Source organism: Setaria viridis, chromosome 8, assembly GCF_005286985.2.
Source record: "Setaria viridis chromosome 8, Setaria_viridis_v4.0, whole genome shotgun sequence".
In the NCBI taxonomy this organism is placed as follows: domain Eukaryota; kingdom Viridiplantae; phylum Streptophyta; class Magnoliopsida; order Poales; family Poaceae; genus Setaria; species Setaria viridis.
The window spans coordinates 4,278,462-4,302,305 of record NC_048270.2 but is presented as its reverse complement, the minus strand read 5'-3'; the positions used below and the strand labels follow the sequence as shown (position 1 = coordinate 4,302,305).

Genomic DNA, 23,844 nt, shown 5'->3' with positions numbered 1-23,844 from the left:
AATATTAGGTTATACTGCCTTTGTTTATTTTTGTGAGCTATACATTGCTCTCCTGTCTCTCTAACTCTGTGATCTTGAACTATACTAGAGTCTAAGTCTGGTGTAGCAACACGTGTATCCTTCGCCCCTTTGTATTTTGGTGCTCATAAGGTTTGCTCAGCTTGTCTTTTCCTTGTGCCCGTCTCAGTCATGATGATTCGCTAGCTTCTTTTTTGTTACATCAAATTGGCTTCTTTGTTTCATCATCATCGATCATCCGAAATCGGGTTTTTTGTTACATCATCCTCGGACCTACGAATTTGGCTATGCGGTTTGAGTTTTTCCCTTGACTCAACAAACACTGCACCACTCACATTCACGATGTGTCTACCCACCCAAGACCACACCCATCACGGTGGTAAGTAGAGCACAAAACATCTATACCCTTGCTCCATTGCCTCTACCTTTTCACTTTAATTGCAACTGGATCTGATTTGACAATACCATTGCATATTTTCACAGCACGACTAGTATATTTTGACATCAAAATTGGATAAATTTATACATATATGGACCTATTGGATAAAAATATCATTGAATTGGCCAACAACATCCAAGGCAGCACAAATCAGGAACAAATGGCAAGTTCATTTTGAAAAACAGGGAGAAATAATGCAAAGTGAGAAAACAGGGCAAAGTCAATTAAATTCGATAAGGGAAGCTTTATTAATCTTAGACATACATCAAGGTGATACAATCATACTAAGATCTTTTCCTGCCTCTACATAGCTAGGCTGCACACAGCCTAAATAAAATTAAGAACAACAAAAGACATATCAGCTACCATAGCGAGATAAATCCTGTAGCAAGAGTTTAAAAACAAGGGCACGTATGCAATTATCCCATAAGATTAAGAAGATACTGTGCCAATCCCAGCAATGGGCAAATCAGATAGACCAACACAAAGCACTTGATGTCCCTTACTACTGTTGGAAGCAAATTTTGGCTCTTCTGGTGGCATTTGGATGTCAGTTTCTTGTACTGGTCCCTCTAATGGAGCGAAACATTCTGTGGTCTCGTTTCCAGTTGCCTCTTCGGGTGGATCAGCCCTTTTGAGCAGAAGAACTTTGGGCCTATTTTGATGTTCCTTAACCGCCCGTTCCCAATTTGCTTTAATATCAGGGTTGACTTCATCATAAATAACTACTTCCCTCAGGCGTGTAAAGCCTTTGATCTGGACACTGCACTGGCTATCCATATTTTCACAGAGCAGCTGGAGTGATGTGAGAAGTGGCAAAGCACCATCTTCAGTTCTAGGAAATGTTGGATGTTTCACCACATAACACAGGCAGAGCAGGTTTGGCAATGCCCTGTCCCGAAAGGTAATTTGCTCAAGTTCATCTGCAATCAGTTTCAGGTACAGCAGGTCTTTCAAATTACCCAAAGCTGTTAGAAGATCAGCTGTCATTCTAGTTGATCGAAGGCACAATTCCCTGAGTCGACGGAGTGCTGTGACAAACTCAGGCAATTTCGGTATGTTACCCTGTAATTTCAATGACCTAAGATAGCAGGGAGCTTCCAAGCCTTCTAGCAAGTCTTCAGAGCATCCTTCAAAATGGACTGACAAAGAACGAGGGTCATCCGATGGGTCCTTTACATCATGAATGAACTTCTGTATGGCCTTCTTAACATTAGTCAAGCTACTACTTGTTGCGGATGATTCACACCAGATCTTCACCTTTCGCAATTTATTCATATGAACCATAAGTTCTGAAAATCCTTCATTATCATCGACAAGAAATCCTGATAATGTCTGTAACTTACATTGTCCTGAAGAAAGAAACTTCTGCAGTTTATTTTGGACGACTGTATTTGGAAGCTTAAACTTTCCAAAGAGATGAATTAAATTGGGCAGCTGGATGACTTCTGGAGGTAGGATCTTTACATATGTTCTCCTTAGATCAAGCGTCTCCAAAACTTTCAGTTTTTTTATGTCCTTGGGGAGGTCTGTAATCTTGCCCCCTAAGCTTAGATATTTTATAAGTAATAGGTTGCATATGTCTTTGAGATGACCATTATGTAAGTCGGTACATTGTTCAAGATCCAATACTCTGAGCAACTGATACTTTCTGAAATTCAAAATAGCTTTACCTGCCTCCCCAATGACTACCAGAGATCTGACAAGGGATAGATCAATTTCAAGATTGGTGGCATCTGTAATACTGCTATCATGAAGAGAAAGGCGACGAGCATATTTGGGTTGGAGCTTTCCATCATCAAACAAAGCAATGATGTTTTCAGAGAGAGACTTGCGCATAATGTACTCGTGCATCATGCCATAAGTTTTGCATGTTTTCACCTTCAAGCTGTTGCTTACATCAACGGACTGGATTATGTTGCGGTCCATGAGCTCCTTGAAACTTTGAGCTGCTGGATCACTGCATAAAGTTGATGGTACCACAAATCCCTCAGCTAACCATCGTCTCATTAGCCTTTTTGTCCTGACTCGATGGTTACTGGGAAACGTAGCGAAATATAGTAAGCAGGCCTTGAGTTCATGGCTTGGAAGGCTGGTGTAGTCATGGGTCAGCACCTGGTACATTCTCTTTAAGCAGTCGTCGCTGTCCAGATGACAACGTACGTCCTTGCAAACAACTTCCCATTCAGGTTGTTCTACCGAGTTTCTACTTTGAATGAATTGGCCCACGGCAGTCAAAGCAAGTGGTTGACCATCACATTTATCCAGTATTACCTTCGAATCCGACTGCGAGGAAGAGGAATCTGAATATTCCTGCAGACACGACTCTTTTAGTAACAGTTGCTTTGAGCATTCCTCGTCAAGTCTTCTCATGTTGTGCACGTAACCATTGGTAGAGCTGCAGGTATTAGCCACTGACTGGAATTTCGTTGTCACCACTATTCTGCTGCTAACATCTTGAAGTCGTGGGAAGGCAGATTTTATACAATTCCACTGATCCTTTGATCGGATGTCATCGATTACAATGAAATACCTACATTAATTTGAAATGAGGATACAGAGATAATATTAGTTTCATTATTCCACAGACACAATAATCAATCTGTACAGGAAGATAAAGTATTTTCACATTGGAGTGCATTATTCTGCATCACATATATGAAATATACTCCCTCCAGTAAAAAAATTAACTGATGCTATTTATTTTGGGTATGGATAATCTATGCATAGCTGTGGATACACACATTTTAATTTTCTTGTACACAGAAAAAACTATGTCATTTGCTGACATAAATGAACAAATCATGGTGCACCATCTAAATTGGCAGAAGTTGTGGTATATGCTTCAGGTGTGGACAGAGCAGTACAAATATAAAATGAAAATAATGAGACAAATAAGCACAATACCTCTTGTTATTCAAATGGTTTCTGAGATCAATGCTAAGCTGGCGGGCATCAGAGTAAACCAGTGGTGGTGGCTCATGCACTTGCCGGAGAATCTCTGTTAACAGCGCCTCCGAATTCCGTTGCCCAGCGGAAACCCACGCTCTTTTCTCAAATTGCCTACCGATCTCACTGTCGTACAACTCTTGGGCAAGAACAGTCTTCCCCAACCCACAAAACCCAACGATGGAGATCACGTTCAGCTGCTTCCATTGCCCCTTGGTTTCCACCAAGTGCTCCAGAAGCTCTTTCAGAGGCGCATCAATGCCAAACAGATCTTCCTGAGCGATGAGACGATCCGAGGACGATGGAGGCAGCTCGGTATGGGACGGACGGGACACTGGGTATCTCTCCTTGCGCTGGTGAGCTTCCTGCAATCTCCTCTTGAGTCTCTTCATCTCCTTGGCTAACTGCAAACGGGATGTTATCCTGTTCCCGGATGTATAGTTTATATGGTACCAAGGTTGCTGTTCCTTAGACGCGCAGTACATAATGCGGTCTATGCAGTCCTCCATTTCCTGAGCCAACTGGTGCAACTCGTTGACCTTAAAATGCAATGCGTGGTCATCCGTCCCTGAAAGCTGCTCATCAATGGCAGTAGTGATCATAGGAAGTTCTTCCATCAGGAAATGAATATCCTCTTTGTAGCCCTTGTACAGCTTGTATTTCTCATCCGCTAACACAAACAACCTCGCCACGAGCTTCTTTATGAATGCACTCAACAGGCCCGCGTCCATCAATCTCCAGTTCGACGTTTCTCAACAGGCAGATGCAAAAAGCTATGATGGTTGTGGGGAGGGTGAACGAGCTAGCACACAGATTCAGTAGCGTGAACATATGCTGCTGTTTACTGCAAATTTAACAGAGGATAAATTTTAAAAATGGAAATGTTAATGACCTGTCCACTTTCAGTTAATATTACCATCGTGCATATATTTTTGTGTTCTACCTACAAATATTAAGGAAGTTATAATTTGCATCTGAAGTATTTCCGGCAATGAATGCCGGAAAAACAAAGAGGCCACGCTACAAGATGTTGTACTAGAAGTAACAGGACATGAGGAATAGCTCAGTTAGTGCAGGATGGGGTTTCAGTATACAGCTCCACCACTCATGTTTGGATCCTCCTCAACTTAAATTTAGGTGCCTATTTTTTCTTATGAAAAAATGTCTAATTCTTCCTAGATAGTTTGCATCTCGTTTCTTTCTAAGTTACATGAGAATCCCTACATCAATATTACACCATGTAGACTACTACTACCTCACATTGTTTTTACTTACCTTTTACGACATTGACATGGTACCTAATGCTGTTGTTTTAAAATCTTTGATTTCAAGTCATTAAAATATAATATTTTAAAAGTATATTCCATTAAAATTTAGTAATAATGTAATATTAGTTTCATGTAACTTCTATAACATTTGATATATATTAGTGGTTAAAATTTGTACAGCACGCATCTTTAAACATCATCTATTTAAGAACAAAGTTAGCAGATCTATATACATGTGCAGTTGGGGCATTTGCATTTCTAGCAATCTATATAAGCTATTGAAACTACATTGGAAACATAAATTGTTATTGGTCCAAACTGACATCGCTGTTGGTTTTCAAATAGTGACAATGATTACATGAAAGCCATAATCAGAGGTTATCGATGTTGGTTTCGGAGCCAGTTGGTCGTACATTTCTTGAATCAAGTTATTTCAAATAATTAAGCTAGTTTGCATTGGCTCAAGTTTAATTATGAATATATTTGAACGGGAGGTGGATGAGAAATATTGTTAATTTGATATTTTCCATAGGAGAGGTGCCTAAGGGAAAATATGCAAAATAACAAACAAAAACATAGGCAGATCGAGAACAACGCAAGCCTTAGTGCTAACTAGGAAATCACACCGGCATGCCAATTAAACAAAGTTTCTCTGTGGAAATCTCTTTGGTGAATGAGTAAGAAAGGAAAAAATATGTGAAAATCAGAGATAAACACCATTATAGCAGTGCTGAATTAGAGCTTTTACATTTATATATGAAACCAATACGCACTAGAGATTGCACTCTATGTTTAAGTCTATGGAAATTCAGATCTAAACGTGCAATGAGGAAACCTGCAAGTTCCTCACAGAATAAAAGGAGACTGATTTATTATGGCACTGGGCTTGGCTGAGCCAGATCTCGGCTCTGGTATGAACTTCTTGCTATGATTGTTTGGATCTTAATGTTACTACTAACTACTACAATACAGAGCAATTGACAGAATTCACAAGATCTTTAACAACGGGTATTAAATGGGACCAAAGAACCAAATCGAAGTACACATTAGTTCTCCAATCGATGCAAACCGAACCCCACAAAATTTCTCTCTAAGCATGGAACCCCACAAAACTTGCCCAGTTAACTAATAGATCAGACTCTGAGCAGATAGAGTCCGCCTAGAAATCTTGATGCACATGGACAGGGACAGAGCTAGACTATATACGACTTCAATACATGTCAAAACAGAGTAACAACCAGTCTAGGAGAATCGATCTAAGGCTTATGAACTAATTCACCGCAGAGAGGGCGCCTAGACAACGCCTCATGTTTAGTCAAGCATAATCGATTGCAAGCAGAAGGAAGAACGAACCTGCCTGACGCGCAATCAGCTGCAGGCTGGAGCTCACCGCTGAGGCCTTGCCGCAGGGAGTCCGCAAGGTTCGAAGAGACGACTGAGTAGAGCCTCGGAGGTCAGAGCTTTTTCGTTGCGTCTACCAATCTTTTTTTTTTAATTGTAGGTACTCATGACGAGGTCTATGGTCTACGCCAGCTAGCATTCGGCCTATCATTGGTGGCGCATTAAACGGCACTACTGTCTGCACCTGCATGTCTGGATGTGATGAATACAGTACCAATACCCAAATTGTAGCGAACACCCAGGTCTTTCCACATTTTCAAGACTCAATATGCCCTTTTGTATACTTAGCGTTTTAGCAAACTATCGTTCTTGTCAGTAATAAGACATTGCAGCTTACTTCCTCCAGTCGCATCTAGATACAAGTCCAATAGGTATTATATATGGTCTTTAATATAATGTCTTAACTAGCAATATCTGTAAAACTATTATCTTAGATTAAACGAGTTACGTATATATAATATGAAAGTATTTTTAAAATAAATCTAGTAATGCTAATTTTATATTCTCATTGTATTTAAAACATTAGATACTAGCATGATGTGTGTCGTCATGCACACCACGAAAAACAAGCCTATCAATTTCCATGTCAAAACACATAGTTCAGGTTTTAACCATGGAGTTGTGATGCAAACGAAACAGCTATAAATGAAATGGAAAAGCATAAAGAGTAATTCGTGGCTAAAGTCTATCACAACCTTATAGAGAGATGAGTATTGTGTTAGAACATGAACTAATGGGAGACAGCAAAGATAAAAAAATCATTACTCGTGCGTTCCATATTTATGTGAACTTTTAACAATTATGTCTCTTAAAATTACTACAACTGCAGGGCAGACTGATGGATTAGTATCACCGGTAGTTAGAGAATCATTTTGGAGCCGGCATGTTAATCCTCCAAAATATGTTAGAAAAAAGAGATAAATTTTATAAATTTTCATAGAAACGTCTAACTATCAGTTGGATAGACTCTAATGACGGGTCTATTCTAATTTTTAAACGCATGCATAGACACGTGCAGGTGTCAGGTAGAGGGGAACCACTACTACGGATTGGATCTTTCGTCCATTATATTAGTGCCGGTTGGAATTGTACCTGGTACTAACGTGAGCATTAGTACCGGGTCTAACGGCTAATCCCTCAAGCCCACCAAATGACCCCCTTTAGTATTGGGTGGGAGCTCCACTCAGTACTAAAGGTCACTCATTAGTACCGAGTGGAGGCTCCACCCGGTACTAAAGGGATCACAGTTACATTTAATTTGAGTCTCTCCTCTCCCTGGTAGCTTATCTCTTTATCTCTTCTCTCACGGTAGCTTATCTCTTTCTCTCTTCTCTCTCACGCAGGAGGTGGGGGAGCGCAGGCGGGCGGGGGTAGGGCCGGTGGGGACCGGTAGCGGCCAGGCCGGCCGGGGGGACGGGGGACGGGAGGGAGGGCGGGCGGGGGGCGGCGGTGGGAGCACGGGGGCCGCGGGAGGGAGGGCGGGCGCGAGAGGCCGAGGCCGCCGGGCGGGATTTCATTTTTTTTTAATAGCCCTTTAGTACCTATTGAAATAATCAATATTAAAAGCCCCTCTTTATATCGAACTAGCAGTATCGGTTGCGAAATACTAAAGGGGTTCCCAACCCATACTAATAGCGCTTTTTTAGTAGTGAACTATGAATCAGAATAAAAAGGGTAGTAAAGTCTGTCATAACCGAATAAAGTTTGCAAAGTATATATATGAGTATTATATTAAAGCATGAACTAATTGGAGGGTACAAATATAAGTAATTTTTATCTGGCAAATATAAGTAAAATTTGTTAGCCGACTTCAATATGAAAACGCCACTTACTTGTGACTGAATTAAGTATAACTCCTAACCATCAGAAAACATATTATATATGTTAGGACAGCTGGTGTCACCTGTCTTCACGTACTCCTTACCCCCAAGCATTGTTAGGCGAGGCTAATTCGCTTGTTCAAGCAAGTCCCCAATTATTTTCGCCTTGCCCTCACATTTCCCCTATCACTTCGCTTCGAGCGCTCAGATCTCTGCACCTGTGGTGCCAATCCAAGACAGGATGGTGTGGGTGAGTGACTAGGCCCCTCCTGATCTCCAATCTTGATGATTTGGTTTTCTTCCAAGTAGACATGGAGGCACTACAGATGATGAGTTCGTCGTTGGGCGCCATGGGTCCCCTTCTTGGGAAGCTCCATACACAGCTTTTCTCCCCGGAGCATGAGCTGCCCGGATCACTGAAGGACGGGATCCTGCATCTGAAACAAGATCTAGAAGAACTAAATAGCTTCATGGTGGATCTGTCAGGGTTGGGACGTCCCAACGCCATGGTCAAGCGCTGGATGAATGAGGTGCGCGAACTGTCCTTCGACATGGAGGATTTCATTGACAGTGTGATTAGCTCCAACATGATGGCTAGCCGCGAGACGAACAAAGAGATCCTCTCTGTGGTCAAACAATTCAGGAATCTCATTAAGCAGGCCCGTGAACGGCATGAGAGGTACGAGCTTTCGCGTTGGCCATCCAATCCTTATCCTAGCTGTATGAACAGTAGGGTCAATGGGACAGAGCTATTTGGTATCAGTGAATCGAAGGGCGAACTCGTCAAGTGGCTCAAGCCGCTCTTCAGTAACGTCGATGAGGACAGAGGGCGGCTGAAAGTAGCATCCATTCTTGGACCTGCTGGTGTTGGTAAGAGTACGCTTGCCCAAGAAGTGTACCGTGAAATTGGAGCGCAGTTCGAGCGTCGAGCCTTTGTGCGGGCGTCAAGGGTGCCTGATGCAAGGAGGCTTCTCCGGAGCATGATCTCTCAAGTCCGGCGTCACGAACGACCCCCTTGTGGTCTCCCCGTGCAAGAGCTCGTTGACAACCTTAGAACACATCTTCAGCAGAAGAGGTATGCATCAATACATTCAGATGCTTAGTCAATTGAGATGAATTTGTTTAGTGCCCCAGGGTCAATTGCTTCGTATTGGTGTTCAAATACAATCAGTTTAAAGCAATTGGCTCTGGGTCACTAAACACTTATACGATAAATTTAGGCATCAATAGCAATCAATTGGCTCTGGGTCACAAAACAGATTCATCTCTATTCACTAGACTTGTGTACAGAACTCTAAGGTTCAGATTCATTTTACTCTAGTCGTAATTGCAGCGTAGGAAATTCTGGCAGCAGAAAGATGATTACAAGGTGAAGAAAAAAAGAACATAGATCTGACTATTGATGTGAAACGTATGTTTTTTCTTCTAACAAACTTCGTGCATCAAAGGAAATGTATAAAGCGTCTTACAGTGCCCCATTTGTTTGGACTTGAGAACCTAATGGTCTGAGCCTAATCAGCATCGGAGCATACAAATTATCCATCCAAGTTTGTCAGACCAAAAGGTAGTGATTCTAGCGAATAACGTATTACTATAACTGAAGGGAACCAATGCAAGCCATTATCTTTATGTTTCATAGTTTTGGCCATGCTTTATTGTGGTATTTTTGAACTTGTGTATATTGATCCTGCCCAACATAACTCTTATATTTGGATTATCGGCAGGTATTTCATTGTTATTGATGGTTTATGGGAAACGACATCTTGGGATATTATTAGGAATGCTTTTCCGGAGGGTGCTCATTGTAGTAGAGTATTAATAACAACAGATATTGAGGAGGTTGCCCTGGAGTGCTGTGATTACCAATCTAATGCAAGTGTTACTTCGGCACCTGATTTCATGTTGGATTCAGACTCCCATTTTCATGCCCAAGTAGGTATTTTTAAGATGGAGCCGCTGAGCACGGATGACTCCATGGAATTGTTCTGCAACAGAGTGTTTGGCTCGAATCCTCAATTCTGTGAACAACTGAAGAAATATTCAGAAGAAATTATAAGAAAATGCAGTGGTCTGCCACTAGCAACAATTATCATAGCTAGCGTTTTTGCAGGTCAAACAGACAACTCAGAGCTCTGGCACCATATTAAAGAATATTTATCTTCCAGAAATAATCTTTCTTCAGAAGACTTGCTAAGAGAAATAATTGTCCTGAGCTATTACAGTCTTTCTCAACACTTGAAGACATGCCTACTATATTTTAGTTTGTATCCAGAAGGGTATACATTCTTGAAGAGTGATTTGGTGAAGCAGTGGACTGCCGAAGGTTTTATCCAGAAGGATAAAAGTGCCAACGAAATTGCAGAGTGCTATTTTGATGAGCTTGTCAGCAGGGGACTTGTACAGACTAATCATATCAATCTTGCAGATGAAGTGATGTTCTATACAGTACACTCCACTGTATTCGAAGTTATAAGGCGCAAGTCCGTAGAAGAGAATTTCACCACGGTAATAGACTACTCTGAAACTATTCCAAAGCTATCTGCAAAGGTCCGTCGACTGTCTCTCAGCTTCAGCAATGCTAAATATGCAACCAAGCCGGAAGGCTTCACACCGTTGCCAGTTCGATCACTCACCTTTTATGGATTAGTTGAGTGTCTACCTTCCATTATGGAGTTTAAGCTACTTCGAATTTTAATCCTTGAATTTTGGGGTGATCGAGAAGTGTTCGACCTAAGTGGAATCAACATATTGTTGCAGCTGAGGTACATTAAGATTACAACTGATAGCGTTATAAAGCTACCGGTCAAGATGCAAGGACTCACATATTTGGAAACACTGGAAATATTTGCAGGAGTATTGACTGTTCCATCGGATATTGTTCTTCTTCCGAAACTGTTGCACCTCCACCTTCAAGGTGATATAAAGCTGCCCGATTATGTGGGGCAAATGAGGTCCCTACGTGCATTGCAGTCTTTTGACCTGAGCAGCAACTCTGAAGACAATGTACAGAGCCTTGGTGAGATGACAAACCTGCATGACCTTCATATCTCCTGTTCTACAGCAGTGCCTGACCGTCTAGAGAGAAACTTTATAGCTCTGGCCTCTTCCATTGGGAAACTTGACAACCTAAAATCTCTTACTCTTGCTCCAGATGTTTCATGCAGAAGCATCATTTACACAGACTGCTCTAGTATAGTATCTGCTCCACCCATTTCTCTTGAAAAACTCGAGTTGTTGCCGCCCATTTGCATCTTTTCAAGACTTCCTCAATGGATTGGACTGCTCCAAAAGTTATGCATCCTGAAAATTGTTGTTAGGGAACTGAACATGGATGATGTTAACAGAATTTCCGGATTACAGGAGCTCACTCTTCTTCAGTTGTATGTCAGGCAACCAACTGCACAAAGCATTGTCTTCAACAGCGCATCATTCCCAACTCTAAAGTATCTCAAATTTAGCTGTGGGGTTCTGCGCCTTGCCTTTCAGGCCGGAGCAATTCCAAACCTTCGGAGGCTCAAACTAGAATTCAATGCCCACAGTGGAGAGCAGTACAGTGATATGATTTCCGGCATTGAGCACTTGTTAAACCTCCAAGAAATCGCTGTACGAATTGGGTCAGCTCCTGGTGCAGAGGATTCCGATAGGACAGCCGTGGAATCTGTATTCCGGAACACCATTAGCAAGCATTCAAGGCATCTGAGCATCAGCATACGAAGGGCTGACTCCGTTGACGAAGTGTACGTGCCTATATTTTCCTAAAAAAACTCTAAAGTCTTATAAAAGATAATAATTACTGTTATTGCTAGTGGACAGGATCACAATTACTTGAAAATCAGAAAAATAATATTGTAATTATAAATAGTCATTTTCAACCGATGGCAGTTGATTGTAACTCATATAGTGAGTAGGATCATAACTTGTAATGACTGCAATCACGTCTTGTAGTGAACTGACCATAACAGGTACTCAGGTAGCAATTCAAGGTGATAGTAATTGTAACTCGTAGTTACTACAATTATAACTGTAGAACAGTTGTGACTTGTAGTGACTACACGATCACAACTCAAATTACCTTATTGTATTCAATCATAACTATAAAATTGTAAGAAAAATATAAATTTTGAAAACTTCATCCAAATATGACCTTCATGGATCTCATTTTTCTAATAACATTATTTTGCAATGGTATTCTTCAAACGGATCAGAAATTGAACCTAGGTTTCAAGATATATTCCATTTTAAATATGGAAATCAAATAATGATTTGCTCCTGTATGGCTCTTGGGCTGTTGAGATGGTGTGGGCAACGTGATACATGCTAATTGTTTGTCTTGTTCATTTGGATGCATATAGAAGGTGGGAAAGCTTCTTAGGGGCATGCGCGCAAGCCGGCATAGCCCAAGTTTGCTCTGCGCACATATGCATCTTTGTCTCATCATTCCTATAGCTACTCCCACCTTTAACAGACCATCATGCATATATCCACATACTCATGTATCTCTTTGAATATGGTCAAAAGTCAAATGCACGGGAAATTTACAAAGGAATCCAACCAAGTCCACATACTCTATGTATTGTCACATACTCAATGTACATACCCTACCAGATGGTATAGTATGATCACATAATCCAAGTACATACTCTCTGTCGGGTGAGATACGCTTGGGAGAACCTTCCCAGGCAGTAAAAACAACTGAGTGGAAGAGAATCTATATATGGTTAGACTAGTATATATATATATGAAAAGATTACTCCAGAAGGTATTACGCAATTGATCACTTGCAGTTTTGACAATGAGGAGATATTGGATATTATGTAGTGGAAGTAGATGTGTTTTCCTACAAACACTTCAAGCGGCAGAGCTTGACTTCAAAATAAGTGGTGGCACCAACACTAAATATAGAATAAATGGCATTAGGAAGAGGTGGCCACTTCAAGTATAACTAGTTATTAGAGCATCCACGATATTCATGGGGCCATGGCCCATGATCGCCCAAACTAAACTCCACCCATAGGTGTTGCAACCAAGCTAGTTATACTAAAGTAAATGAGGTGGATCTCTGTCTGACAGAATTTCTAGAATCTTTCTCCTATTTTTGACATATTAATTGGGAATTTCAATCTGTCCAAGAGAACAGATTCTTTTAGTCTTAGGCTTTATTTATATTTATAAAAAACAATGTTGTCAATTACTAGCCAAAGTCCTAATTCAGAATTTCTTACTCAACAACTCCAAACAGAAATGGATGGTGAGTATAGTTGCATACTTGCATTATGATTCATATTGTTAACCAGACTTGTCTATACATAGGGGACTGTATCCTTGTATTGGTTCAAAGGCAGTACAAGTGTGAGGCAAATCAATATTAAAAAAATAGTTCTAATAATAGATTTGCGCACAATCTAGATTATAGTATATGTTTCAATTCAAATACAAAAGTAGACAATAGATGCCATATGGCTATCTCGACTTGTTTTAACTGAATGGTTGTTATTTTCTCAGGATTCCCCAATTTTCTGATCCGGCAACAAGTTCGTCTCGTTTAGGTACTTCTATTTCATTCCACATAAAAGCTAACATATCTTTTAGTAGGAAAATTTATTTGACAGAACAGGTAAGTATTAGAAATTAACCAGTCATTAAACAAAAACTAGCCCAATAGGCGACACAATTGTGCCCTAGATTTTAAAATATATATTGTTGCATTCTCTATGTACATGTCTCAATGATGTATTTTGTTAAAATAGAATTGTATGTCTATGATTAAAAACAAAGATGTATTTACATTTACACAGTTATGCCTATGGTTTTACACCCTTGGTCATATTTCAACACCTCTGTATGTTCTTTATTTATTGTATTGTTGGTGGCCCTATAACACTTTATTATGGTCAAGTTGATGAAGCCCTAGGATGTTGTCTTGTGCACATTTAAAAGAGTACAGTAGGATTTTGCATAATATTTGATTTTACATCCATAGACATTTTACCCAATGACAAACGCAAATTTAAACAATATGCACACTTTTCCCCAACGGAAGTAATGATGTCCAAATTTTGTTGTGGGTAGTGCATACATGGTCCACTCCAGTTAAGTGTGCAGCTAATTGTTGTTTTTCACAATCTATGATTTTATCTGAAGAACAAATAAAGTTTCCTATTTACTCTTTATTTTTGCAGATGACCTACTGCCTAAGCCTTCTACTGTGGCTGATGTGACCAGTCAATCCAATGAGATAGAGCTGGCTGAGGTTGAGATAGTGTCCGTTCACGTGACAACAAGTGATCCAAACATACAAACAGACCAGGTACATTTGACAATCCATAGAAGTTACATTAAAAATAAAAAATAATAGAACACATATATGCTGGCTTGATCCTGATCCAACATTCTGAGAACTGAGCTGAGGCTCGAGTGGCTTGTGGGGGCAGCGGCCAAGCAGCTGGCGTGGGTCAGATTCCTGGAATCGAACTCGCATCTCTCACCAAGACTTGCTCCCATTAATAATTTTGTGGCCTCTAATGCGTGGCGACACACTGGGACTACGAAGTCCCGTGGTGTACGAAACCAGGGTTGGTTTCGTCGATCTCTCTAGGGATGCGATCTTCGACGCTGGGTGGGTGTAGTTGTAGGTCTTGATGTATGCCTGGGGTGTGAGTGAGGTGTGAGTGTGAAGGGTTTAGTGTGTGTGCATATGATGAGACACTACAGCTGTACCTAATAGAGGTGTTAAAAAAAATCCAACGAACTCTCTAGGAAATGAAAAAGACATTAAACTGAATGAGATTTTCGAAATCACTAATCCACGGACCATGCATGGAAACCCGCTAAATCATTAATCAATAGACACCATGTAGAGACTGTAGAGTAGTATACCACTAACCTGCTTGCCACCCACCATCATTTTCTGTAATTTCAAATAATTCCTTTTGAGGTTTTAAGGGTTTGAAAGCTGCTAAATATTTTAAATTGGTGTCATGGATTATGAAAGATTTTAAATCTTGTATGAAAACTCATAAATCGTAAATCCAACATAGATTCTTTGGTTGAAAGCTCATGGATTTCAAATACAAAGTGTTGGGATCTCATTTTAGAAGCATCTGAGTCTGAATTAGGAAACACTTGGAGTCTTATATTGAAAGTTCTGAATTAAAGTTTTTAAATATCATTTGAATGTTGCACAGTTTTAATGCTTTTGAGAGTATTTTAAAAGTTCCCTTTAATGATTTTTTGAATAGGTCTAGATATGCTAAAGAATTGTCCACTACATATTCAAGTATAGTGGATGCTCCGCTATTTAGAACGCCTCGTGGACCTTTTTAAATTGTTTCTGGCTAATCGGCATTCAATGCATTGCACCGTGCCAATAGCTAGCTCCTTACTAGGACCAATTTTGTAACTACACTGTGCTATTTTGATAGTTCGTCCTCGTTGCTTTTTGAGTGGCTGACGTATTTTTCATGTAGCCGGCAATATATATTGTAATTTGTACATTACTGCAAAAATAATTTGTTCAAGTGCCCCAGTTTTTTCGTGATAGTAGTCGAAATTGGTTAACATGTTCTGAGCCTTCATATATGTATTCCTCATTGCCAGCCAATAGCAACAAGCACATTTCCTCGCCAAACACCTCCAGAAGCATCTGAGTCCGTCGCTCATAACTTGCTGGTGGTGGCGGGAAAGTCACCAACCAGGAAACCCTCCAAGAGCTGCGGCCAGATTGCCAGCAGTATCAAACGAGGTACGTACGCTCCTGTTGGTCAAAAAATTGTATATCCTGCTTAGATCATTTTTTGCAAATAGATATCATCCGAGTTCTACAAACATAATGCTTTCCACCAAATATCTTATTGAGAACACAATATAATGGTCAAAGGCTGCTGTGCAGATCACATTCCTGGTAGAGTTTTTTGTTTTTGGTTGAAAATTTCTTCTTAGAAGCTTGTTGCGGCTTTTTTTTTTTTGAAAAAGGGCAGGAGCACTGCCTAATCATTTAAGGAGAAGAAGCATTACAGGTCTTACATTGAGTTCTACTATTACATAAAATGGATAACTCATTCTCAGGAAAAGAAAACTACTAAGCATGATAAATAAGCAACACTAAGATACGCTCGGTCCTACGACCGCTTGCTGCCTAACACCGATCTCCTCCTTGATGAGCTAGAACACCTGCAGTGCGTTCAGCACCTTTCCTTCAAAGGTTCTTCTATTTCTTTCTTTCCATATGTTCCATGATGCATACATGAGCAGTGCTGCAACATTCCTTCTCTGTTCTTTTGGGGACGGACTAAGAGAATTCTGCCACCAGCCCTCAATGGTCATCCCAGCATCCGGTACTTGAATTAATCCTGCTAACCACGAATTCATGTGCACCCAAACCTCCCTTGCAGAAACACAATGCAGGCACAGATGAACTGCCCTTTCCTGCTACTGATCACATAGGGAACACACTGGATTGCAACTTTGCAAGGCCAATTCCTGGCTGCCAACTTGTCTGCTGTAAGATTTTGCTCTGCACCAAGAACCATGCGAAGAACTTGTGCTTGCCTTCAGGCATGTACCTCCAGATGGAACTACTACTGAATTGCACCAGATAAGCTGACCGTGATGTGTATGCACCATCGGCGGTCCATCTCCATGTGATTGCATCAGGCCGATCAGCAAATGGAATGTTCTGAACCAGATCCACAACACAATAAATTCTGCCATCTCCTCAACTGTGGTCATTCACCATAATCCACGTGTCCAACTGTGATTGTTTAGTTCCTCTTTCACCTTTCTGTTCTTGTGCCAGCCAACTTGAAGAGCCTCGGCTCGATGTCCATCGGCGCTCGCCCCTGCTTGTTGCGGCTTGTGGGCTTGGTTTCGGTGTTCCTCTATGGCCCTGCTAGTCCGCTCAGCCGAGGTTCATTTGTGCGATCGCACACATGGGGCAGAGTGTGGTTATTCTCCGGCCGTAGTTGGTTTGCTTCCATACTTCGGTTTTCTTCGATTTTGGATCTACCGATGTGCAAGCTTGCGGTTTTTCTTCGTTGTACACGGTTTCGGACCCAGCTTCCGATTTTACGCAGGTTTTGATTTTGACATATCATGGAAACACTATTTTGCTATAGTAATATATAAATATAGGTATAATAAAGATAAAGATTTAATAATCCCATTTGATCTATTCAATTCTTTGCTAATGGTCCACATTTTTTTTTTCAGAAACGGCTTGCTGCTTTATGTTTGGGAAGAAAGCGAAACAAGCTGTTGAACGCGATGATGGTTAGCAACTATTGCATATATTAGCATGGCTATACATACATTTGATCTTGATGCGATTTTCCATTCTTACATGTGCTCGCTTTGTTGTTCCAGATGTACATAGCGTCAAAGTATTTTCTTACAGTGAGTTGAGAAAGGCTACACAAGATTTCAGCGGTGCAAATAAGATTGGCGAGGGTGGTTTTGGTTCTGTCTTCAGGGTAAATATGCACAACATTTTTCAGCATCTCATCAGGTGCCTTATGCAGACATTATGAAAATCCTTGGCTTACGTTTCGATTTTGGTTGATCAGGGAGTGCTTAAAGATGGGACAGTAGTTGCAGTGAAAGTTCTATCTGCTACTTCAAGGCAAGGTGTCCGGGAGTTTTTGACTGAACTTACAGCAATATCTGACATCAAGCATAAAAATTTGGTCACTCCTGTCGGTTGCTGCGCCGAAGGCTCTCACAGAATCCTTGTTTACAAGTACCTTGAAAACAACAGTCTTGCACAGACATTGCTAGGTGACAAATTGTTCTGCCTAATGCCTGCTCCGATTGTTAATATCTTCGTAAATTTCATACTTACAGATGTTTTAGCTATGCCATTGCAGGAAGAAGATACAGTAACATTCGGTTCAACTGGTGTGCTCGTGTCAACATTTCTGTGGGTGTTGCCCGTGGACTTGCATTTCTCCATGAGGAAATCCGACCTCCCATTATCCACCGGGACATAAAGGCAAGCAACATTCTTCTCGACAAGGATCTCACCCCAAAAATTTCTGATTTTGGGTTAGCGAAGCTCCTGCCACCCAATGCAACTTATGTGAGCATCCAAGTTGCAGGAACATTGTAAGCATACCCCTAAATCCTGGTTATGCAGCTTCTTTAACATAATTTGCTTCAGTTATGAGACTTCTAATCCTATTTATGTGTAGAGGGTACTTGGCTCCTGAATATGCCATCCGAGGTCAAGTGACAAAGAAGTCCGACATCTATAGTTATGGAGTTCTTCTTTTAGAAATTGTTAGTGGCAGACACAATACCAACACAAGATTGCCTTCTGAAGATCGATTCCTCCTTGAGAGGGTAAGCCCTTCTTGCCACATGACATAACCGATAAATAAACCGGCATTAGCAAATTTGGTCAATTTTGCCTCGTGGCATATAAATCAGTGTCCCCTGAACCATGCAATAAACATCACTGAACTTGACAAGTATGCTGATGCTCTTGCAGACATGGGGACTCTACGAGGAAGGACGCTTGGAGGAGATCATCGATACCAACATGGGCGACGACGTAGACGTCGAGGAGGCATGCCGGTTCTTGAAGATTGGCCTGCTATGCACACAGGAGGCGATGGCTCGTCGTCCCAACATGACCAATGTGGTCCAGATGCTCACAGGGGAGAAGAGAATCCCCGTAGACAAGATCTTTAGGCCTGCCATGATCACCGACTTTGTGGATCTTAAGGTCAGCAGCAGCAGCACCACGACGAAATCGTCGTTCACCACCACAGAACCATTCTCGTCCGGAACGCCCACGCGATCATCATCCGTGTGAAAGCGTGGATGTCAGAAATGTCTTTTTTTTGCAGTTTGCATGTGAGTTTTTATAGGTGGGCCGGATTACATGCAATTTTTGAAGAGTTTCTTGTTTGATTTCCTGTGAGGAAATATTTTTTTAAGAAAAAGAACCAGGTAGGAGAGCTGCTGATTATATTAAAAAGAAGAAAAGTCCATACTGGGTACAACAACAAAGCAACAATGGTAACTCCCAACGGATCGTGCCGAACTCAACTCAAAACAAAACAAACTCTGTGGCCGGTCGGATTGAGGCATCAACACAAGCCACACAACACTAATGCTTGAGCATCAACCACCACGCCGCACCACCACAACCTGGGAGAAAAAGCCAACAAGTAGCCCTCATCGCAAGCGCCGTCGTCCCCAACGATGTCCCATGCTGAACCAGTCGCTGCCACGCAGGACTGGCCGCCTTAGTCCGCTGCAAGCCGGTAGCTACCACGACTCCACCATGCCGCCGTCGTCCTCAAGTCACGCACACACGGTCGTCGATCTCCCAATCCACGACTTTGCGTCAGCAGAAGTTAAAAGAGGAGCACACTACTCCACACCAAAAAGGCCATCGTCGATCTCCCAATCCACGGCTTTGCGTCAGCAGAAGTCAAAAGAGGAGCACACTACTCCACACCGAAAAGGCCATCGCTATGAAGGACCCAACACCGAAGCACCACTGCAACACCGTACACACCAAACGACCAAAACACAACACCGGATCCTGGCCCTTCAAGACAACTCGAACGCGTGGGGCCTCGCCACATCCACCACCGCACACCACTCCTCGGACACATCACCTTAAAGTGAACGAGGGCCTCACCACTTCCACCACTGGACTCCATGTCAAGGATTCGGACTTTCTTTGCCGCCGGGGGTGACATGGTGCCACCGAGCTGCTCGAAAAACTTCACCTCCATCTTGTTGCTGCCGGAATCTCAGTTGCACCACGTGCACAGACACAAAGCTTCCAGAGATAATGGTTCATCACCTTGGCGACACGTATCAAACGTCGACCAGAGGAGGGGTGTGCTAAAACACAAAAACAATACCTCCAAGGAGGGGAACGGTGCCCAAAAGCGTCGCCGTTGTTGTAATCGGTAAAACCGATCCAGGCTTTTGCCAGCGTTTGCGCACAACCCACCTCACACATAGTCGAACGCTGACAGCAACGCCACTCCACCACCGACGTAGATCCTCCTCATCGTGGGTCATTGTGAGGACCCACACCGCGCACCACCGCACAGCACTGGGCGCCACCGATGAGGCGTTGCCGACCCCACCGCTGCCACGCCTCTCGCGGCCGGCGTGCCGCCGCAGGCCCGCGGTCTTCCCACCCTGAGCTGCCGCCGCCGAGCCTCGCGGCACCTTGCGAAGGGCCTTGAGCGACGCTGTCGAGCCCCACGCTGCTGCACTGCGTCGACACGCAAAGGGCCCCGAGCGGCCATCGAAGAGCCCCACGGCACTGCATGAAGGGCCCTGAGTGGCCGCTACCACGCCAAGGCCACAAGGCACACCGAGCAGCCTGAGGGTCTTCAGCTGCGCTGCCACCCAGAGGGCCTAGAGCAGCCGCCGTCCAAGCTGGGCAGCATGCCGCCTCGCAGGCAAGTGTAGCATAAGCGGAATAGGATCCGCACAGGGATGCCCGCCAGGCACCACCAGATGGACAGCTGCCGGGAAGCAGCCATGGACCACCAGGGTCCCAGGCGAAAAGCGTGGAACTAGCCGCCCCCCCTCCTCCCCCCCCCCCACACACACACGCGCGCGCGCGCGGATCCGGCCTCTCCCGACATGGATTGAACCTCCCGCGACGTGGATCTGGTCACCAACCAAGCTGCAAGTCACCTGAGCAAGCAAGGAGATAGGAAAGGGAGGAGAGGGATGAGGTAGCCCTGTTCATGGTCTGGTCTTGAACCAGTGAAACCGCGTGACCAACCCAGATAATGTTAAGAATAATTCTAGATTTATGCTTTCCTACTTTAGCCAGTAGCTTAATTTAGCAATTTGCAATTGTGTGATTGTACAGCCGGCCTGATTGTGAGGGTCTAATTCCTTACCTTGTAATTATCTATTTAAGCAGTGCATTAGACACTGGAAAAGCTGCCAAGTTGACAGCGCAAATTATGTCATTGGTGTTTGTGTGCGTGTTCTTGGCCGTGAACTTGCCAGTGACGTCGTTCTCCGGCGTGCTTCTGACAATTGGCATCAGAGCTGTTTTTTTCGGACCGGGGTGCTGATGGGTGACGAGAGGAAGCTCGCCGACAGCTCCTCCAGCGATGGTGTCATGGTACAGTGGGTGATTCGTGAGGTGGGCGGCGGGAGTAGCTACCCCGCCCTTACCAAGACCAATTACTCCGATTAAGCGCTGCTGATGAAGGTGAACCTGAAGGCGAAAGGGCTGCCCGGTTGGTTCTGGGGTGAAGCGGTAAGCAGGGTAGTGTATGTGCTGAATAGGTGCCCGATGAAGAGCATGGACGGGATGATGCCGTTCGAAGCCTGGCACGGGAAGAAGCCGGCCGTGCACCACCTCAAGACATTCAGCTGCATCGTTTACATCCGCAACACTAAGCCTCATCTGAAGAAGCTGGAGGATCTAGGCAGGAAGATGATCTTCGTCGGCCACGAGCGTGGAACAAAGGAATACTGCGCCTACGACCTTGTCACCAAGCGCGTCCATGTGACGCGGGATGTCGTGTTCAATGAGCAAGCCCGGTGGGACTGGGGCATCAGCGACAACTCTGACGCGACTAGTGGCAACGACGACGTGTTCACTATGGAATACTCCATCGTGGGCCAGGAGACTCTGGCGGCTGAGGGTGCTGTCGAGGCACCTAAGGAGGCTCAAACAGACGATGAGCCAACCCTGCCGCCATCGCCACACGCCACCGCAGGGGAGGCGCCAGGAGGGTCAGGCGGGGCGCAGGCAATGGAGTTTGCCATGCCACCCGTCGGCGGGAACGACGACTACTTAGATGCCGACCACGACGAGGATGCTCCGCTCCGGTTCTGCAAGATCGACAACATCCTCAAGCCAGCGTCGCCACTCGGGCCGCTCCAATGGCCGCTCCAATGTGTCTTGCGATGACACTATAACATCCTCAAGACAAGTTTCATTGGGTTTCATAGTACTTAGTAACTGTGCTAGGTGGGTTTCATGGGATGAAACTCCCCTCTTCTCTCTCCTCATAATTAGGTTTCAAAGTCAGCAAAACTGCTGATGTGGCATAGGATTTAAAGTCCATGAAACCCTACAGACACCCTATTGAGACTGGCCTTAATGCTTTACTAGGATCTAAAGACTACAGATATCAAGGACATTAACTTTCACCTTCTATATTTTTTGAGTTGCCGGTCGTAGTGTACAGTTTTATTGCACAGTTGCCAAGACTAAGAACTAGGTAACTGTGCCAAGTGAGTGCAATAGGGATGAAACTCCTCTCACATATGATGAAACTCCTTCTCTCTCCTTACAACTACCTTGCCAAGTAAGCAAAATTGGTGATGTGATATAGAAATTAATGATCATGAAACTCCCACTGAGATTGACCTAACATCTTTTCACGGTGAGCAGGCAGGCGGCAGCGTGCTGCGGTGAGCCGGCGACAAATAGGGGTTGACCGATTCAATCAAGCCAGATAAGTAAATTGCTCGGGGTAATTTGGTCCTTTTCACCGGCCCTCAAAATGCAAAATGGAAAATAAACCATTAAAATGAGAAAAATGGCCAGGAAAATAATGTGTCAACATTTCAAGTGGTGGTTTTTGAGAAACCCATATTTGTGTGGGAATTTTGCGAAGCCCATTATTTGGAATGGCAAAAATCCAAATTTCTCGCCAAATGTGTTAGGCTTGATCTCTAGTGGGGTAAGGGTATAATATAATCACCTCCGCTAACAATCTTTAAGTTAAGACTATGGGTATCATGTATCAAAGACAATATATTCACTTTTACCTTCTATATGTTTTAAGTTCGGTATAACTTGTTTCATGGAGGGAACATGTATGCAAGTACATACAAAACTATAAATCGAATATAAATTCTATTCCCTAGTCCCACTTCCTCGGATCCATAGCATACCTCAACCACAAACTATGCTCATATTCCACAATTCTCGTTCTCAAGCAAGCATTGATGCAATAAGTTGCATCAGTTCTAGACTTTGTTAGTGGGTAACTAGCCATAGCATTTCATAATGGTTTTGCATCCGTACCAAAACTTAAAGAGCCAAGCGAGCATCAGCAACTCTATCTGACTATCTCTCCCTATCTTGTTGACCCCTGGGGTTTGGAGTGTCTGGCCTTCGTGCTTAGCTTCAGACTCTTTTTATATTGGCATCTAGGGTCCACCTTTCCATTAATGATAGCAAAGTTGTTGGCTTCCATGGTGCCTTTGATGTAGGGCATGATGGTGGACTGGGTTTGCACTTTGCACCTTAGTCAAGTCTCTAATAGGGGGCGGCATTGCATCCAAGGGTTCCATGCTTCTTTGGTAATGGAACCCTCCGAGAACAGAATTATAAAAAGTTCAAAAGTACAGAGACGTCAACTATTAACTGGAGACTTATCAAATAAGAGATGATCCCTCCGAGACTCACATTGAGAGCTTGCTAGCTAGGTACTACTCCATATTCCATACTTCTGGGTGTACTTGCTCATCATTCACACGCCAGGCAAGCAAGATGAGCAGCAGCGCTTTCGGAGTAAGCAGCGGTGGGTGATGGTCGCGACGCTGCTGCTGGCCAAGTTCGCCATCGGCTCCATCGGGCCCCGGATCTTCTCATCCCGGCGGTTCATAGATCCCCTCGTTCAATTACTGCATGTCGTCAACCACTACGCGCTGACCTACACCCTGAGCTCATGCAGCCCTCTTCCTCCCACCACGCCGATCCAAGCGGCCAACCGAGCATGGCCGAATTCTCTGTTCTCATAGTGACCATGCAGGACAGCGTGTTGACGCAAAATCCGGACTTCAGACTTCTGCGTCAGTAATATTAAAAAATTAGCCCTCGTGATGACGAGCCGCCTGCTAATCTCCACCAGCGGAAGTATCGATAGGATCTACCGAGATGAACTTGAACGATCAGAGATGACGACGGAGACACGATCTTTGTTGACGAGGTTCAGCC

General features: G+C 43.3%; 2 protein-coding genes across 4 annotated transcripts; one reads left to right on the top strand and one right to left on the bottom strand.

Annotated features, from left to right (window-relative positions):
• Positions 1-681: 681 nt before the first annotated feature.
• On the bottom strand, positions 682-6,191 carry LOC117833206 (disease resistance protein RGA4). Of its 2 annotated transcripts, none has more exons than XM_034712635.2 (3): positions 6,028-6,191; positions 3,365-4,250; positions 682-2,990 (listed from the first exon to the last, which is right to left on the bottom strand). In XM_034712635.2, exons 2-3 carry the CDS (start codon positions 4,135-4,137, stop codon positions 890-892), a joined length of 2,874 nt encoding a protein of 957 aa, XP_034568526.1. In that variant the 5' UTR covers positions 4,138-4,250; positions 6,028-6,191; the 3' UTR covers positions 682-889. The 2 variants fall into 2 exon arrangements, with proteins under 2 accessions (XP_034568526.1, XP_034568527.1); XM_034712636.2 differs by having other exon boundaries at positions 6,032-6,191.
• Positions 6,192-7,983: 1,792 nt separating this feature from the next.
• LOC117866947 (disease resistance protein RGA5) lies at positions 7,984-18,902 on the top strand. Of its 2 annotated transcripts, XM_034751252.2 has the most exons (11): positions 7,985-8,970; positions 9,620-11,632; positions 13,398-13,441; positions 14,075-14,202; positions 15,492-15,636; positions 17,103-17,162; positions 17,256-17,362; positions 17,456-17,666; positions 17,756-17,993; positions 18,080-18,230; positions 18,379-18,902. In XM_034751252.2, the coding sequence occupies exons 1-11, from the start codon at positions 8,207-8,209 to the stop codon at positions 18,703-18,705; spliced, it is 4,188 nt and encodes a 1,395-aa protein (XP_034607143.1). In that variant the 5' UTR covers positions 7,985-8,206; the 3' UTR covers positions 18,706-18,902. The 2 variants fall into 2 exon arrangements, 1 of the variants encoding a protein (XP_034607143.1); XR_004643043.2 differs by lacking the exons at positions 17,756-17,993; positions 18,080-18,230; positions 18,379-18,902 and adding an exon at positions 16,690-16,966 and having other exon boundaries at positions 7,984-8,970; positions 17,456-17,490.
• Positions 18,903-23,844: the final 4,942 nt, after the last annotated feature.

What these genes read in the sequence shown, in the direction of transcription:
- LOC117833206 (XM_034712635.2), bottom strand. Translation starts at nt 4,137, where the DNA reads ATGGACGCGGGCCTGTTGAGTGCATTCATAAAGAAGCTCGTGGCGAGG. An exon ending in AACCATTTGAATAACAAGAG is followed by an intron (nt 2,991 to 3,364) that starts GTATTGTGCTTA and finishes AAATTAATGTAG; the next exon opens with GTATTTCATTGTAATCGATG.
- LOC117866947 (XM_034751252.2), top strand. Translation starts at nt 8,207, where the DNA reads ATGGAGGCACTACAGATGATGAGTTCGTCGTTGGGCGCCATGGGTCCC. An exon ending in CAAACATACAAACAGACCAG is followed by an intron (nt 14,203 to 15,491) that starts GTACATTTGACA and finishes CCTCATTGCCAG; the next exon opens with CCAATAGCAACAAGCACATT. An exon ending in TCTTGCACAGACATTGCTAG is followed by an intron (nt 17,667 to 17,755) that starts GTGACAAATTGT and finishes ATGCCATTGCAG; the next exon opens with GAAGAAGATACAGTAACATT.